Here is a 17,353-nt window from a genome sequence, read left to right as displayed (position 1 = left end):
AATTTCTACAGCCTGCTGCATTCTCCAGTGTAGACATCACTGACAACTGTCTGGTTAGGGGCGTACTTGGAGCTGGATATTTCCTACCTCATTTTATTGCTCCTTGCTGAAATGCGTATTATTGCTGCTTGTCTATCCATTCCTATCCAGACAGGACTGAGGAACTAATGACTCCAGAGTAGTTTATTTTACAGTTTCCGAGTCAAGTGGGAAAGATCAGGAGGGCATGCTTGAGTGGAAGCCAGAGCAGGCAATGTAGACTAAACCATTCAAAACCCTTGGCCATGAAGACTAGGCCACATGTGTATATCCAGTATAGCTCAGAGAGAGAGAACACAGATACTCGGAGCTATGCTCAGATATATACTGGATCAAATATTCCAGACATTTCAGATGATCCCACATTTTCATGTCCAGCTATTTCAAACCCATCCTTCTTTTTGTATCCACCTTAAATTAGTTGCCACTGTAAAACTCCAAACCCCAGTGATGCTTCTAGCATTGCTGCAATTGCTCACAAGAGTCAGCACCACAGTAACAGTTCCAAAAACATGCTTTTACTTTGCTTTTTTTTGGGCATGATCATTCAATGTAATTCAAGAAGAATACCTGCACTAACGTCAGGGATTCTGATGGTTAGGAGACCAAAGAATTAGCCAAAATATCTACAAATTACGACATGGAAAATACAGTACCAGATTGGTCATATTGTAACCTGGATAAATTCAACAATAAACCAGAACAAAATAAAATTGAATATCCTTTCCCATAAAATTATACAGTACGAACTGGTTACTGTGTTTTAAAGCTATTACTCTAGCAGCTTTTTGAGAATACCAAGATTAACAGTTCTCAAGAATATGTTTGCAAGTGTCATGCTAGATCCTTTACCTTAGGATAAACTGGTGTAGCTCTGCTGAAACCAGTAGAGCCACATCTTCCTAAAACTTTAAATATTGGGAGTACCTTTCTGGTCTGGAATAGAGGAATTGAGTAATTTTATCTTTTGTGAAAAGTGGTCAATGGTCAATTTTAATCTTAATCAAGTAGTGCTTTAGGGTGGGGAGGCACTGGAACAGGCTGCCCAGAGAGGTTGTGGATGCACCATCCCTGGAGGCATTCAAGACCTGATCTAGTGGGTGGCGTCCCTGCCTATGGCAGAGGGGTTGGAACTGGGTGATCTTTAAGATCCCTTCCAACCCGAGCCATTCTATGATTCTATGACATCATTTGGTATTAAGGCTTTTTTTTTTTATAAAAGATCTACTTTCTGCATATTCTGTGATGGTTCAGTGTTTCTGTGGCTCTAAATGCAAATTTGCAGCAGAAGGTAATTGAAAGTTGGAAGATGTTCTTAGCTATTCTTTTTTGTTTTTAACTGAGTAACTGGCAGACAGTCAGCAGCTTCTCGGCACTTTGAAATGAAACACACTGGCAAACTACTGCTAATTTTACTCTGTGGAATCCAAGAAAAAGAAAAAAACAGGAAACTCAAATACAACTGGCAGCGAGGCTTTGAACTGTTTGACTGTGGTGATACTAATTTGTGAATATTTCAAATGCTTGGAACACACAGGATCTCCTAAAGGTCACAATTCCATGAAAAAGAGCAACCCAAACAAGAACGATTTCCTAGTTTGGGATTTCTCAACCAAATACAACTTAAATGAAATGCCTTCTCATGACCCTTTGCAGTCGCCATGGACATTATGTTCTTTTCTGTTTTTAGAATAAGTAACATGAGAAGAAGAGTTAATTAACACATCTGTTTTGAAGTTTTAGACATGATATTTTGAAAGTGTTTTTTATCGATTTATCTTTTTTTTTTTTCTGGCAAGGGAACAGATTTTAATCTGTTTAAATCCTTCTTTAAATAAGGGGGAACAACAAAAACAAACATGAAAATGCTATGTTTTCCTCAACCAGTTTCACAGTGGATCATTCCCTGCAAATATAAGATGGCTCAGAAATCCAGGCAGCCTGAATTGTCTGGCTCTGCACATAGTCAAAGCTTCAGCAAGTAATTGAGAACACAAGCTTGTTCCATGGCACACTTCATTTTCACTGAAATCACATTGCTTGCTGAAGTCTTCAGGGAAAAAAAGTAATTCTAAACACTTGAAATTTAGTGGGATTAATAAAAAGAGAAAATGTAGTGATCAGGAATGGTAAAGCTGTGGGATACAGGATTACTTACATATTGCCTTGCAGACCAACTTCTGGCTGACTGAAAGCATAAGGACAATATCCTTGAACTGATGCACTACCTACATGCTAAACACTAAGCACGTAATTCAAATCTCAGCTAGGCAGAGTCCTAAGAGAATGCTTTATTAAAATATATATATATATATTTAAACCTGCTTTTTATGTTAAAATATTCAAATCTGTATGTGAGGTTCCAAAATCTGTAGGAGCTGCCAGTACCTTTTAACACTGGGCAGTCAGGGCACTGTGCCATGAATCATGCCTAAATCTCTAAATCTTCATTGCTCCTACTTTTGCCAATAATGATTGCTTTTGGCTTTAGATTCTCTTCAAGTTTCTTTTCATCTTTAAAATAGGTCACCTGCTGATACTGATCAACTGTGAAAGATTGTAAACAGATAACATACCATGTAAGTGCAGAACTTTATCTTACTGCATTTGAAATTAGTGTTATCGACAAATGGATCAGGCTATAAAAAGATCAGGCAAAAAGAGAAGTCCCAGGAAGCAGGCTGCTATATGTGAAGTATATGGAAGGTTTTCAAAACAAGGAAGGCAGCATGGAAGTGCATGCTGAAATGCATGAAGGGGTTGCGTGTCCTCTGGCTGGAGAACATCATGCTTCCCTAAGCCCGTAAGAAGGCAGAAACCAGATGGCTTATGGATGTGATAGCTTGAAAAGCTGGGGTGTGGGCCACAGAGAAGTGGAGAGCTGGGCAAAAAAAGATGATGGAAGTGTTCAGTGCAAAATATTTCCCTTCTCCCTTGTGCACTGCCATAAAACCAGCACCACTCACGAATGTTTTGAACAGAACTCTGTATCTATTCCTGTATCTGCAGAGGCTCTGCTTGACTCCTGAGCCGATGAGATAGCTTTCCATTGTTATGCTCATTTCTTATTCTGTTTAACAGCATCTAGTGACCTAGAATTGCGGAGCTAAGTAGAGGCACTTTGTATTTTAGAAACCAAAGAGGCTTCTTTTAATAATATTAAAGGCTCCAGTTTGCTAATGTAATATTTGAGCTGTGGTATAGGGAGTGCACCAGCACAGAGGGAAATAGCCTTGGCGATGAGGAGCAGGGGAAAGGTCCTGAGGGCAAGCTACCCCTTTGCAACCCATCTCCCCCTGCATCGTTATGGTGCCCATGCCTCTTTTAGAGCTGGAATTCCTTTTCAAGAATATAATCAAGCCTTATTTTGCTTCCATGCAGTATTCTCAGGAACCACAATTTGAACCTTTTTTTATTTTATTTAAATCACCCTGCTGCAAGAAAGGAACCGTATGCTTCAGCATGATGGTCACTATTTTTAGGTTAAAGCAACAACCTTTTCAGGGCTTCAGGCAGAGTTCACTATATGCTCCCTCTGCCTTTCACTGCCCCTGGACTGAATAGCAGTGGTCTCCTGCAGTCTCCTGGAAAAGGCAAAAGCCTCAAAAGATGATTGTAATAATTGCACAGCTGCATTCCTACGCACCATGCTACTCACCTGGAATTAGGCTGGAACATAAACAGTTGTCAAATGAAATGATCTGTGGGGCATCTCATCTAGTTTTCTAATGTTGTCCAGGTGACTGTGGTATTCATCCTCGGATAATCGAAATGTCAGGGGATGCTTTACAAACCACTGAACCGTTCTCAGGTGATACACTAAGCTGATGCACAGCATCCCAGTCAATTTGTCAGGCATGGTTCAAAGAGCAGGTCCCAGGCAAGGTGTCTATAAATGCACATGTAATGATTCTAGAAAGACTTAATACTTCTTGAGGAAACAATTTTGATTGGGTTAATGAATAAAACCCTCATGCAGGGAGATGAAATGCACTCACCCAGAGCAGTCAAATGTCTGACAAATATGTCTGTACCTGTAAAATTGGGATAATATTTCTCATGTTTCTCATGGCTGTTACTACTACAGGCTGCTCAAAACTGGCGATATCTCCCTTTTGGTGAGTATGTTCAACCTGCAGTGAGGTCTCAGTTTGCCCAAGGATCTCTGTGCATCACTAAGATCACACTAATAGTGGTAGACTTGCTAAGGCATCTCAAAATTGGGCTTGTTCACAGTTTTCAAAGCTAAAATCTCTCTCCCAGCTCCCTTAAACTCTGGCAAAGGCAAAGGACTGAGATTTGGAAAGGCTGCATTTGTCCTTGCCAGCTAACAATTCACTCCCTCTACATGATTAAGTGTTTTCCCATCCTGTCTCTGCAGCACAAGAGCACAGGTAGTAGCTTGATTGGTACATTAAGAAGAGGAATGGGGGGTATTTCACTACTCACTATAAGCTTTTTTTCACTGTGCTTTCCTCATTTGGGCAGTCTTAGGGAGTGGACATGATTCAGTTTAACAGCTCCTCAACTGCTAAATGAAGCCAAGTTGCCTATGCTAATGCTTTACATTTCCATAGTGATCTCTGTGCAAGCATTGCAAGCAATTTAGGAAAAATAATGAATTAACCTCCTTATCAAGTCAGTGTTATTATCACCATTTTTCAGTTAGGGGAGCAGGGACAATGAGGGAAACTGATTGCCAGATGCCTTCGAGCATTCCGGTTTGTGCACTGGAGAATGGAACAGGTTCCCCACACTAGGGTGACAGAACTTCCAGCAGCAGACACAATGCCTGGTACAGCAAGCAGAAAGGGATGATTTAGCCCATACTATTATCCAAAAGTCCTTCCACCTTTTCCCCATTAGTCCAATTAGCCATTAGCTAATTCAGTGTTAAAGTCTACCCTCATAGAGGAATGAATGAGCATATGGGCCTTACAGGGAAAAAGAATCCTTCTTCCTCACCCCCTGGTGCAGGTGTTACAGAGATCTCAGAGCTCTGGTAGGCTCGGTGGTTTGGCATCCCCTTGGCAGGGAGAATTTTTGACAGTGAATCACTACACTTGGAGACCTCAGGGTCCCAGCTTCTCTCACGCCATTGCAATTCTCCCAAAGTAATACTTTACAGCTCTCCTTTAAGGCTTTTTGCAGCTCTTGTGATTTCAGCAATATAACCTTAAATAAGGACTGACCGACTGATACAAACAGGAGTTTTGCACAAACATCAACAATTGGCTAGAGCTCAAGGCAGAAAAATCTGCATATTTTTAATAAGCCATCCATTAAGTCAGCAGACAAAAAAGAATCTGCTTTTCCAATGAGAATCGTTTAGAAAAGAAGAGTCATGACATCCCAGGGCTGCATTCCACTAGCTTGTAGTATTTTTCATGTTTTCATATGAATGACGTAATCGTTTCTAAAAGCTCAAATTAATTCTCTTATGAGCAAACATAATCAGCCATAAAAGCAGTTTGTTCCAGTGCCTGGGAACAGCCTTTGAAGGTCTTTATTACTACTCTTTAGTGGTCTGGTAAGACTTTTAAAGATGTATTTTTCTTTTACCCTCTCAAGCAATTATTCATTTTTTTCTCAAGTGGCTTATGGGTAATGATAGACAAGTTAATGTACAAATGTTTCTTTCAGAAAAGTCCCTTTAATAAAGGATTTACTTCCATGTAATTCTAGAAACATTTTCAGTGATTTAATCTCTTTGAAGGACTTGGGGACTACACAGATGAGCTCAGCTGTATGTTAGAGAGGAGGCCCAAGTACCTACCTAAATCTGAAACACTCAGAAAATACGAATCTGTATCTTTTTCTGTGAGTTTGGTGTCAGTGAAAGTATAAGAGATCAGCTAGAGCTGTTGAGGCTGCCTGTAAAGTCTTATTTTTCTGTGGAACAGAAATGGTGCAGGTGAGATTGGTATGTAACCAAGCAGGCTCAGGAGGACAAAGTACTTTAAGGAAACACTCCCATTTTATCCTTGGCTTCATGACTGAGAGAACTAAAAAGCAAAAATAATAATGGAGTGTTGCAGTAGTTTCTCTGGTGGACATTTCTCAATTTGCAAACAGCTTGAGACTGTAGCCTTTTTAATTCAGACCACCAGGAAGCCTTCTCATAGCTCTAACAATGGCTAGATGCAAACTGACAATTTAGTGACTCTGGGTGTAAAATGAGGGTCATCAGCTGTGTGACCTACCCTGCTTCCCACATATCATGGTGATGTATGTGGTGTTAAAGTAGAAAATAAAAGCAATGTGACCAGCAGGAAGAAGGTAACCAAGCAAGGACGGAAAAAAAAATCCAAATCTTTCCAAGTACATCTTTTTCAACAGGAATTAGAAAATGCAGAGAGCTGAGAAGTAATGAGGACAATGGTGTTGGGCAAGACAATTTGTAAGGGTCCCCTCCAACCCAGACCATTCCGTGATCTTATGGATCCCGTGGTTCTGTATTTACCGGTTGCTGGACAGCCGGGCGAGGAGGGGTTCCAGCCAGCCCTTCTGACACTCGCAGTGTGAATCCATGAAGACGAGCACGTCCCCAGTTGCTCGTGCAGCTCCCAGCATCCGACCTCGGATGACTCCAAGCCTCTTGTTGCTCCGGATCAGTTTCACACCGTCCAGCTTTGAGATGTATTCGCTCAGGGCTGATTTCAGGGGCCCTGTCATAAACAGAAAGGTTATTTTAGCTTTGATTCAAGCTCTTACAGGGAAGCAACAGATAGTAGGAGATGTCAAGTGTTTGCTGGTAAAATGTTTTGGGGGCATTTTTTTTATATGGCCAAGCAGGCCGTGTTCCAAACACTCCCACAGCAGCGTAATGTCAAAGAGAAGTAGAGACTAATGGAAATTGAGATTCACTAGGTGTGAAGCTATTCCTCTGGGAAACTTAATATCCTTCTCTCCTGTTTTCACCAAAAGGTGGATACTCTCATCATCTCATAAAAGGCACAGATCAGAGTGAGATACTACAGGTGTTTGGCTTCCCAAAGCACTTGGGATTACTTTAGCAATGTGGAGTTTTCCACTCCATGCTTCAGCCAAAGTCCACGTCTGGAAATTATTACAGCAGATCTGGTCCAGTGGGAAGATTTGCATACTGTGAACTTATTTTAAAGTAAGAAAGCTCAGAGTGATTGGAAGTGATAGGAAAAAAAAATAAAATAAAAAAGAAACATTTCAAAGTTGAAAGGCTAAGCTGAATTCTGGGGATGGGAGAGCGAAACCTGGCAGTCAACTCATGGCTTTGCTTAGCTCCCTTCCTGCAGGTCCCATTTGCCTTCTCCTCTCTTCATGCAGGTCTTGGAGGAGGACAGTTTCCTCCCTGCAGCTTTGGAAAGCAGAGCTCTCATACAAAGAAGTGTGGGCTACCTTGCTGGCTCAGGTCGTCTACTAGGATGATATCCTTGAGGGAGGCCTTCGGGGCTGTGTCCATAATGCTGTGCACCGTTCTCAGCAGAGTCGACCAGGCTTCATCATGGAAACAGATGATGACACTAGCAGTAGGCAGGCTGGAGTCATATTCTTGCTGCAGGCACCTGCATGGGATCAAATGAGGGAGACACTAGTAACACAGGTACAACTGGCTACTTGTATCTCAGACCAGAGTTACAGGCTATACCTTGATCTTCAGGGATGGAAAGAAATTTAAGATCTCAGCTCACGAAGAAAAGGAAGTACTAAAGTGTCCCAAGACTGGAACACAAAGTAAAAATATGAGAATGACATTACAATAATTGAAATACAAATATAGGAATATTTTGTTGTATTCTGGGGTTCTTGTGTTCTGGCTGAGGCAAAGAAAGAGAAACTGAAGACAACTACAGCAAAGCAAAGAGGGAGATAAAGCAGATCAGTCAGCTCCCCCCACAACCCTTCCATATTTCTCCTATAACAGAGAAAAGAGCAAGTTGAAATGCAGTACCTTGGAGGCTAACAAGTAAAAAAACTCATCTGCACAACAGATAAGTGTGTCTGTGGCCTGCCTGACCAGGAGCATAGTGAATGAAGCCAACATCTCATCCCGGTACACGAAAGAAATGGACCCCTACATAGGTAATGAAAACAAATACAGATACACTTCAGAAAGTAAATCCTATATACAGACTATAGAGCCTGTACACCTTGCTCTTTCTGACAAAAATGGGTCGCTGATGAAAGAGGCTCCCAGATGGGGGAATTATCCCTATGCCTTTTTCTGCTATTTCCTTTACAAGTCCAGGTACTGTTACAGTCTACTGCAAGAAACCTGGCTGCGAGGGGCACGGTGTGGCATTTCTGGAGAGTCTGCAGAGTGCCAGCTGGGGCCCACGGCTCCCCAGCCTTCCCTGGTGCCAGGATTGCACCCATCACATCAAAACATCAAACGCCAACATGACAAAAAGTGAACGAGATGGTGGCACGTGATTTTGGTTCCAAGGTTGTTTGCTGATCCAACTTTGTCCCTGGTGTCAGTTCATGAAAACCTGTCGCACGAATCTGGCCCATTGTTATTTCAGCGTTCTCGTATTGCCAAGCAAATCATTATATAGATTTACAGTGCTTATTAAACAATTAGCTGCTCAGCTAGCTCAGCTGCAGCAGAAGCTCATGTAAGGGATATCATTTTAATAATTGCTATGTTTATTGCCATTTTACTTAGCGCTTTAGTTCACGGGCTGAGGCCCTATCATGCTAGACGCCACCCAGACACAAAGCTGCTTATCATTTAATAGCATCCACAGGCTGAATGATTTAATAACAAATACAAATAAATGAATACTACAGATACACTTCTGGGAATATAGATTTTAAACAGCCATAATACTTATAATATTTTACACTAATATCTTCTTTATGGAGAGAAGCGTTTTTCCTGATGATTTTTACATTGTAACTAATGTATTTTGTTCTTGTGTTACTAATCTTCTATAATCAACAATGCTGTTGTTTCATTATTGCACATGGGAGACTTTGTGTATTTTTCAGCAGGGTGGAGAAAAGGATGCTCTCATGACTTGGCAGTATTTGTCTTTTCAGGCAGAATAATCTGGAGATAATTAAGAAAAGCGAAGGTCTGATGCTGTCCTTTCACTAACAGGCAGCTTCCAAACAAGAATACACAATACAGCTATAACCACCTGTGCTTTCCACCATCATACTGCAACGCTGTGTTGCTACTATTGTGGTTATAGCAAGAAAATAAGGCTGTTGTGGAATCTTAATTGGAAAATAATTGAAAATAACTGTACTTGAATATGTAGCCTAGGTGGCGAGTATCTAGTTGCCATGGAGATTGGCAAAGGCTTGCAATGTGGGTATCTAATCTTCGGAAAAACGAGAAAGGGTACTGGTGTACAGCAATGCCTTCCCTGTAATTTGGAGCAGGTCCACAGGCTGTCTGTCATAAATTGACATTTCAGAAAGTCAGGGCTGTGACTGATATAAGACGTAGTGATTGAATCCAATTTGTGAAAAATAAGGAATTGTCACATGCAGCAAGGAACGGGAGAGCAATTCTGACAGGGCACAGGCTCTGCCAGTGAGGACTCCCACTCACCTGCAGGAAAATATCTCATTGAGATTCAGCTCCCAACTGCACTCAAGTGGAAGCTGTGCTTTTGTAACAAAACTTAAAATCTTTTTAGATACTTGTGTGTTTGCATTTGCCTGCATACGTACGGTTTGACGCTCAAGGCCAAGAGATGAAAATGGACCTTTTTTTTTTTTTCAGGCAGAATTCAAAGAAGATACATTGACAGGCTTACTTCAGGTCCACAGTCCCAGGAGGGTGTCAATGGCAGCTGGACAAACTGATAGCACCGTGAGGGATGAAAGTACCTTACAGGATGAATTTTGGTGTGGGAGAAAAACTCTGTAGCACAAGACAAGTTATGAGGCTTGTTCACCAGGAGACCCTGGCTGTGTCAGAACAGTTATTTGAAGGAATGGGACTAAACCAGGCACCTGATTTATCCACCGAGGTATGTTTTACTGCAGGATCAGTAAGAATGCTGGAAGAGATGCAGTTTTATGCATCTACTTTCTGAAAGGTAGCATAAAACATTCACCTGGAAAGGCATGCAAAGAGGTGTGGGCTACGTTAGAAGCTGCGGTCTGGTGAGAGAGGTCTGAGGTATCGCTTTCCAGCTGGGGAGGTTGGATCCAGGGCTGTCAAGGCAAAGCACAGCCAGCAGGCTCTGGTTTACTTCCATCAGAGCTCTGTACTCTTCATATAAAAAGAAACTGTAGTTATGCTGCTCAGTGCTTCAATGCAAAGCACAACAGACCTTTTTATGTGAATTTCTAAGGAACAGCGGCTAAGTGTATCTTATGGCATTTACGTTACATCTTGCACTCTGGTTTAAAAGTAAAAAGGCAGTATGTAAATGTGAAGCCTGGCCAGCCTTATTTTACAGTATCCAGAAGCGCTTCGCAATTGGTAGGCACAGCGTCTGGTCTGAAGGGTTTGCCATTTTAAGTGAAATGAGAGAAACTGAGTCTGTGGAGCTAACTTGCTGAAATTTCTCCAACTGGCTAGTTTCTCTCTGATAAATAATAATAGACATTATTACAAGCAACACGATTCAAGCAGAATAGAGTAATAGCCATTCTGATTCATTACTGTTTCACTCTCCTTTTACATCAGTATGAAACAGGACTGACACAGCTGTGAGCTAGGCCCCCAGAGTAAATTATGTCCAACAAATATCATTGTGGTTTGCGTGCTGTGCCATGAAGGACAGGACTGGCTTAGAGGTAGACCTCTGCTGCAGGTTTATGATCTGGATTTAGATCTGAACAACTGCAAAGCCTCAGATGTTCAGATCTGTGGTTTCAATCTGGGCTTCTATAAGCTGTGGTGTTGATAGGTCCTTAGGCTGTCACTAGTCAGACAGGAAAACTCATCCAAGAGCTCTGAGAGCATGGCTTAAATCTGAGTTGAGATTAATATTAGCTAAAACCGCCTCTTGTTGGATGGCCCTTCAGCTGCCAAAGTAAAACTGTTTTTTGGCTTACATCACAGGCAGTAAAACAGGGTCATCATTCCTCCTTTGAACATTACATAGTTCAAAGAGCTGCCAGTGAAGCATGGTGAAAAATAACCGAAATAATATTAGCATATCATTATTCAATAGAATTATCCAAATTAACACTGAATCTAGTCAGTGAATGTAGAAAACAGTCCCTGTCTTTCATTTCTCTTTCCTTAAGATTGTGCTCTTAATTTAGCACCACCATCTGGTTTTAGACATGGGAAAATGACCGCTAGAGAAATGATCATATAAATTCTGTGTCTTAAAATGTTTTCTGGCACATCTTTCCATTGTGTCCTAGGGGAAAGCTGCAATAGCTTTTGTTACAGAAGGCAAGAAAGAAAGATAGCCACCTGCGTCTTATTCCTTCTCCAGTGGGCAGGGGAGCATAGATACTCCTCAGCCCCTTTTAAAGTAGGGTGAACTGCTCCTCCTGGGCTGCAGGAATAACTGGTTCACAAGTCTCCAGGCTCTAAACACAGTATGTGGGGCTTCAAACACAACACGTGGGGCTTCAAATGCAATGCATAAGGCTTCAAATGCAACACATGGAGCTTCAAATGCAGTATGTGGAGCTTCAAACACAACACACAGCATTTCAAATGCAACATGTAGGACTTCAGATGCAAAGCTTCTTTGATGTGGCCTTGCAGCATGGCTGCTGCTAGTTATGGTGCTGTTTGGCAAGCCCGGTCAGACACCCTGATCTGCACCTCCCTGCCTCCCTCCCGGGAGTTTCCTTTCGCAGAATGACAGAGTGGTTGAGGTTGGAGCTCGGCTGGCCCAAACCCCTACTCAAGCAGGGACACCTACAGCAGCTTGCCCAGGACCATGTCCAGGTGGCTTCTGAAGATCTCCAAGGGGGGAACCCCACAAACCTGTGCCAGTGCTCTGCCACCTGCACTGCAAAGAAGCATTCCCTATGTTCAGGCAGAACCTCCTAAGTTTGCTCCCATTTCTGATTGTCCCAGCACTGGGCACCACCAAAAAGAACCTGGCTCTTCTTTGCACTTTTTAGACATTGATAAGGTCCCCCCCGAACCTCCTCTTCCCCTGGCTGAGCAGTCCCAGCTCTCTCAGCCTTTCCTCATGGGAGAGGAGCTCCAGCCCCTTCATCACCTTGGTGGCCCTTTGTTGGGTATGTCTATGTCCTTGGGGGGCAGAACTGGACACAGGGCTCCAGCACTGCTGAGGGGGGGCAGGATCACCTCCCTTGACCTGCTGGCAACGCGCTGCCTAGTGCAGCAAGCACAAACACCACCACCCTTCAGCAGCGGGGGCACAAACCCAAGCGGGGAGGAGGCGGCGGGGTGGCCACTCGCTCCCCTCTGCTCCCAGCCCTCCCTCACGGCGCTGCCCTTCCCCTCTCCTCAGCGGGGCTGCGCCGTGCCCCCCGCCCTCCCCTCAGGACCTCCCGGCACCTGCCGCGCCCGGAGCCCCCGAGGCCACCAGCAGGCGGCGCTGCCGCCCGCCCGCCCGCCCGCGGCGCCGTGAGGGGACGGGGAGCGAGTGACGGGACCCGATAACGGGGACCCGATAACGGGGCCCTATAACGGCAAACATCGCCCGGAGCCCGTCCTCCCCCTTCTGACCTGGCGCCCCCAAGAAAGCCGCAACCCCCCCCCACACACACACCCTGCCCCCGGCGCCCCCCATTTTTGCCCCACCGTCAGCCCGCGGGGCGCCTCTCCCGGCTCCCGCGGCAGCTGAAGCGTTGCCCCAAAGCGAGGGGACAGTTTGGTTAGGGAGACGTAGGGTTTACAGGAGGAGAGGTTCACGGGGGTTTGGGACAGCATCAGGGGAAGGTGCGGGTTTTCTCCCCGAGATCAAATAGGCTGTTTTACTTACAACGGGTGTCGTACCTCAGGCAGCTCCCTGCGCAGAGACAGCCGCTCGCTGAGCGCTTCGTTAAAGCCGTGGGTTTCCAGGCCGAGCGGCCGCTGCCCCACAGCAGCCCCCTGCCCGTCCTGCAGAGGAAGGGGTACGAGCTGGGACTCCGGGTCCCCCTCCTTCGCCTCCGGCCGCCTGCTCTGCTGCTTCACCACGCGATAGCCCTTCCTGGCCTTGCTGTGGTTCCTTCGCCCGGCGGGCGACACGACAGCCGCGATCAACTCGTCCTCCCGCAGGGAGATGAAAGGCGACAGCCCGTCCAAGGGGTAGTACTGCTGGCTCTCCTCCTGGGTGTCCAGCATCTCCTGGGGCTCCGCAAAGTCCATCTGATACCCTTCCTGGGGGTTGAACTCCACCGGCTGGAAAGTCCCGTCCTTGCTCTGGTTGCTGGGTAGTGGATTCAGCGTTGTAACCATCAGTAGCAAAAAGCCCAGCATCAGCAGCAACAAGAGAAACTGCAGCTTACGTGATCCATATCTGCATTTCTTCCTCAAGAACATACTGTTGGTGACAAAATGATACAGATGGTCATGTTAAATACCACTTGGATATCGCTCAGATTCCAGTCCTCGGGTTGCAGCAAAGCACTGGTTTTCACTATCTGCCAAGAGGATTTTCTGTTCCCCTCACATTTCACTGATGCCGTTTCATGCTCTCCTCTCTATTTACAGACAAAATAGAAAAATGCCTATTAATATTGCACTTACTGTAGTAAAAGGCAGCATGGATCCAGCGAGATGAAGTAGATCCGTTATTATACAGTCCCAGCTTAGTTAGGAAAGAGCATGTTTAGCTGATGAAAAAAGTAGCTAAAGTTTTGATTTTTTCCCTTCTAAATTCTAAGTAAAAAGAAAATCCATTTCTTATAGCTCCCTTGCAGAGTATTTCCTGCTTCTTCAAAGTTTCCCGTTGCTGCCTGGTCTGATGTGCCTTATCTCTGAAAGCAGATCTGACAGCTTTCCCCTGTTCTGAGGCTTCAAGTTCACTGTGATCAACAGATGAGAGAACTAGTCAGTCCCTGACTTTGTTTCACACATAACTACAGCACTCAGTCAGGAAGCACTTTGCCAGACATAATACAGAGCAATGTGTGCGTCTTTCTCTTGGTCCTAATGCCCTCACTGTTCTTGTCCTATCAAATCAAAACTTTGCAAAAGCTGTCAGAGGAGAAATATAAGAAGCAAAATGCTGTGTTATAAAACAAGTCAAGGCATACCACGAATCACCCGACTTCTGAGTAACCTTATTAAGCTAAGAATGCTCAGAGTGAGAAGCAAGAATTTCATAAACTGAATAAAAGATGGAGTGCGCATGATTTATTTAGTGTTAGATTTATTCATATCATAATGTGCTAGCTGGAGTATATGAGTATATTTCATCTGCAATAAATATTTACAGCTGTAGGGATTTTAACACTGACATAAGGATGCCAAATTATCACCTGGCAGACTGAAGTTGTCTCCTCATCCATAAATTTGGTGTTGCACGGGGAGCAGCACTTCAAGTTTTCAATAGTCCAGGAATAACATGTAGAAAGCCTGGGCTGGAACAACGACTACTGACACTGGAAGAGAACAACTTTTGTGAGCAAAAGGGGAGCTCAGTCTCTGAGGTCTGTTTGCTAACGCTGCTGGCAAGGGTGCTAGTGGGCACTGACTGTGGCATTTTTTTTGCTGCAAGATGGATGATTGTCCAATGGGAAAAGGGTGAGACACTCCACATGCTTCAGCATCACATGCCTCTTGGTCTGGCAGAAATCAAGTACAGAAGACACTCAGGTGTTACCAACCTTTTGATGCTGGGGACATGGGATATGTTGGTTTTTTTTTTTTTTTCTTTTTTTTTTTTCCCCATATTCTGTAGCATTTGATGATCAAAAAGCTCCAACCTCCAATTCTAGGAGGCATCTTACTACTGGAGAACTTCCACATTCACCTTTTGTTAAAAAGTAAATTTCTAGACATTATAGGTAAAAGAAAAACCTGAAGACATAAATGCAGTACACTCTAAAGGGAGCCAGGCATTCATTCTTTCTTTCCTTCTTGCCCATTACTTCCCTATAGCCTCTTTGCTTAAAGCTAAAAGGGACGGGACACCAACTTTTCAACTAAATTGGTTTCAAAAGGAGGGACTGGAGAGAGCACCTTACAGTTGCTGGAGGCACGTAGCATCTGGCACTTGTGTGTACTCCCCTGTCTTATACAGAATGCCTTGAACAAGAGAGACCAGTCTGCCGTGCCTTGGCACCTTCCCTACCTCAGCTGTTGTTAAAATGATATAATACTGCTATATCCTGGGTAGAAGGAAGATTTAGCCAATATTTTGATACTTCACCATTGTGCATACCTTCCCTTTTTAGCTTAAATTCACAGAAAAGTAACATTCCAACCCACCTTCTGTCTTGAGAATATTGCTCTTTATCCTTCTTTTCATAGGGAAAAAAAAAGTGTTGATGTTTTCAATTCAATAGGGAAGCAGTACACATTTGCATTAAAAAAATCTGAGTTCAAAAGCATTCATTTAAATAACAATACGTGTCAGACATAGAAAGACAAAATGAAATGGAAATGAAGAGACCTGTCCTAGATATTCTGCAAAATCTGGCACCAGTGACTTGCAAAATGTTTGGTTACATGGAGTCCTAATACCAGGCATATGGAAGAAAAGGAGAAATTAAGGAAGATTTTGTGTGGACTAAATAGGAGAAAGTAGTATTGTGTTTTGTTTTTTCCTTCTTCTTTTCTGATCTACCCAAGTATTTTGATTTAATTAATATATTTTTTTTCCCTGACTAAAGTATTAAAACGGGATGCTTTAACAACTCTGATCAAGATAATTCTAGTCTGCAGTGGTAACTGCTGTATAAATTCTGTCCTTGCGTGTTCTGTGTTGCTGAACAAATCCACCTGGATCTCTCATGCAACTAGGTTTCAGCTATAGATGAAATCCAATTAACAAATTTACAGAAATATTTGCGACTTTTGGGACAGAGCTGATCAGTAATGTTATCACTGAAATATATGCATATGGAATCTTACCTTTGAATATATCCTTACAATTTTAATGAAGAAGAAATGAACAACTGCAAACAATTGCAGAAATAAGATGTTTGGAGATTAGTCTAGTAAATTATATGTATAAAAGTATAAAATACCACATGGCACTGTTCCAGCAGACCTTACTCCCTGTCCAGCATGGACTTCTCCTTTGAAGCTTTCCCTCAGCCAGCCCTAATGCTGCAAGACGAGCCTTCCTAAACCATCATCTGTCAAGCAGTATGTCTCACCTCTTAAAAACAAGCCAGGAGAGTCCTGTGGTTTCCCACTGCCAGCATACAGAAGAGAGATTGGTTTTCCAATGTGTGAGCTTTTTAGTGTTTGGGAGGGTATGTCTTTTTCTGAATTGCACTTGAAGAACAGCATTGCTTGCTTATCAGCTCCCCGCCCAGCAGTAATGAAGGCCATGTCAAGAAGACAGCGTGTCTAAGCCTGGGTAGAGCTGTCTTCTCCACTTCCGCTCTCTAAGAGCTGCTTCACACAGGTAGCCCACAAAACAGACTGTCCACAGAAGATGTTGCTGTCCTCGGACTGCTGTTCATACAGTAGACCTAGGGGCAGCCGGAGAGAAACACGTTACAGGCTGTGCCAAATAGATCAGCAGCTGCTCCTGAAAGGGCCAGCCTCCAGCGCCAGTATTGACCAGTGCCAATATCGACCAGTGCCAATATCATGTTGTTTGTCCTGCTGGGCAACCCATGCAAATGGTGAAAGACAGGCTTCTAACCAGTCCTGCTCAGGCAGACCCTGTTGTAGAAGGTGAAGAAACCTTAAATACTAGGTCAAGTCATATCGACTCCTCCATTCTCTAATGCTTGCTTGTGTCTCTGACTGGTAAGGAAGAAAACATTCACCATCCTTCACTGTTGCAAATTTTGCTCACTAATTGATGAGAGCTAGGACACGAAATCAAATCTAGGTCTTGGTATTCCTTTCAAACGTATTAGGAGTATCCAGAGTAATAAGCCTTTCAGTCACTGTGGTGTATCTGTTTGTACTTGCCCTTTCCTCCCCACCTCATTTTTGTCTTGCAATTTTGTCCAGACTCTTCCCCATCGCATACTTGTTAAATGTTACAGGACATGTTATGTTATCCGTACGTGAAGAAACAACGCATACTTTCAATGTGCAGAGCCTGTGTTTAACTGCCAGGAAAATAACAAAGAACAAAACCAAGGCTGGATGGAAGAAAGAGCACGTGGACAGGTTGTTATTTACTCTTTAATAAACATCTTGGATTGATTTACGCTTCTATGCCAAAAGCAGATGTGCCACCTTCCATTTAAAGACTCAACAAGTAACAGCACTCATGGTTTCATGGCTGCATGTATTATGTGCCACAGTGCT

At 43.5% G+C, this 17,353-nt stretch overlaps 1 protein-coding gene across 7 annotated transcripts in view; it reads right to left on the bottom strand.

Annotated features, from left to right (window-relative positions):
• GALNT15 (polypeptide N-acetylgalactosaminyltransferase 15) overlaps window positions 1–14,591 on the bottom strand; it is a 28,141-nt gene extending 13,550 nt beyond the window's left edge. For 2 of the 7 annotated variants that reach the window (XR_004780244.2, XM_035556433.2), the window contains exons 1-3: window positions 12,909–14,031; window positions 7,417–7,583; window positions 6,503–6,707 (exon numbers count right to left, since the gene is read on the bottom strand). Coding sequence is in view for 4 of the 7 variants with exons in the window: in XM_035556433.2 (XP_035412326.1) it covers window positions 6,503–6,707; window positions 7,417–7,583; window positions 12,909–13,450 (914 nt within the window). In the remaining 3 variants the exon portion in view is untranslated. Of the gene's footprint in view, window positions 1–6,502; window positions 6,708–7,416; window positions 7,584–12,908; window positions 14,032–14,391 lie in introns of those variants that run through there. The other 5 variants (XR_004780245.2, XR_004780246.2, XM_050708442.1 and 2 more) reach the window with 4 other exon arrangements.
• Between the last annotated feature and the right edge of the window lie 2,762 nt (window positions 14,592–17,353).

The sequence above is a fragment of the Cygnus atratus genome, chromosome 2, assembly GCF_013377495.2.
Source record: "Cygnus atratus isolate AKBS03 ecotype Queensland, Australia chromosome 2, CAtr_DNAZoo_HiC_assembly, whole genome shotgun sequence".
NCBI classification, from domain to species: domain Eukaryota; kingdom Metazoa; phylum Chordata; class Aves; order Anseriformes; family Anatidae; genus Cygnus; species Cygnus atratus.
Note: the sequence above shows the minus strand (reverse complement) of the source record. Positions and strands in the feature narration are given on the sequence as shown.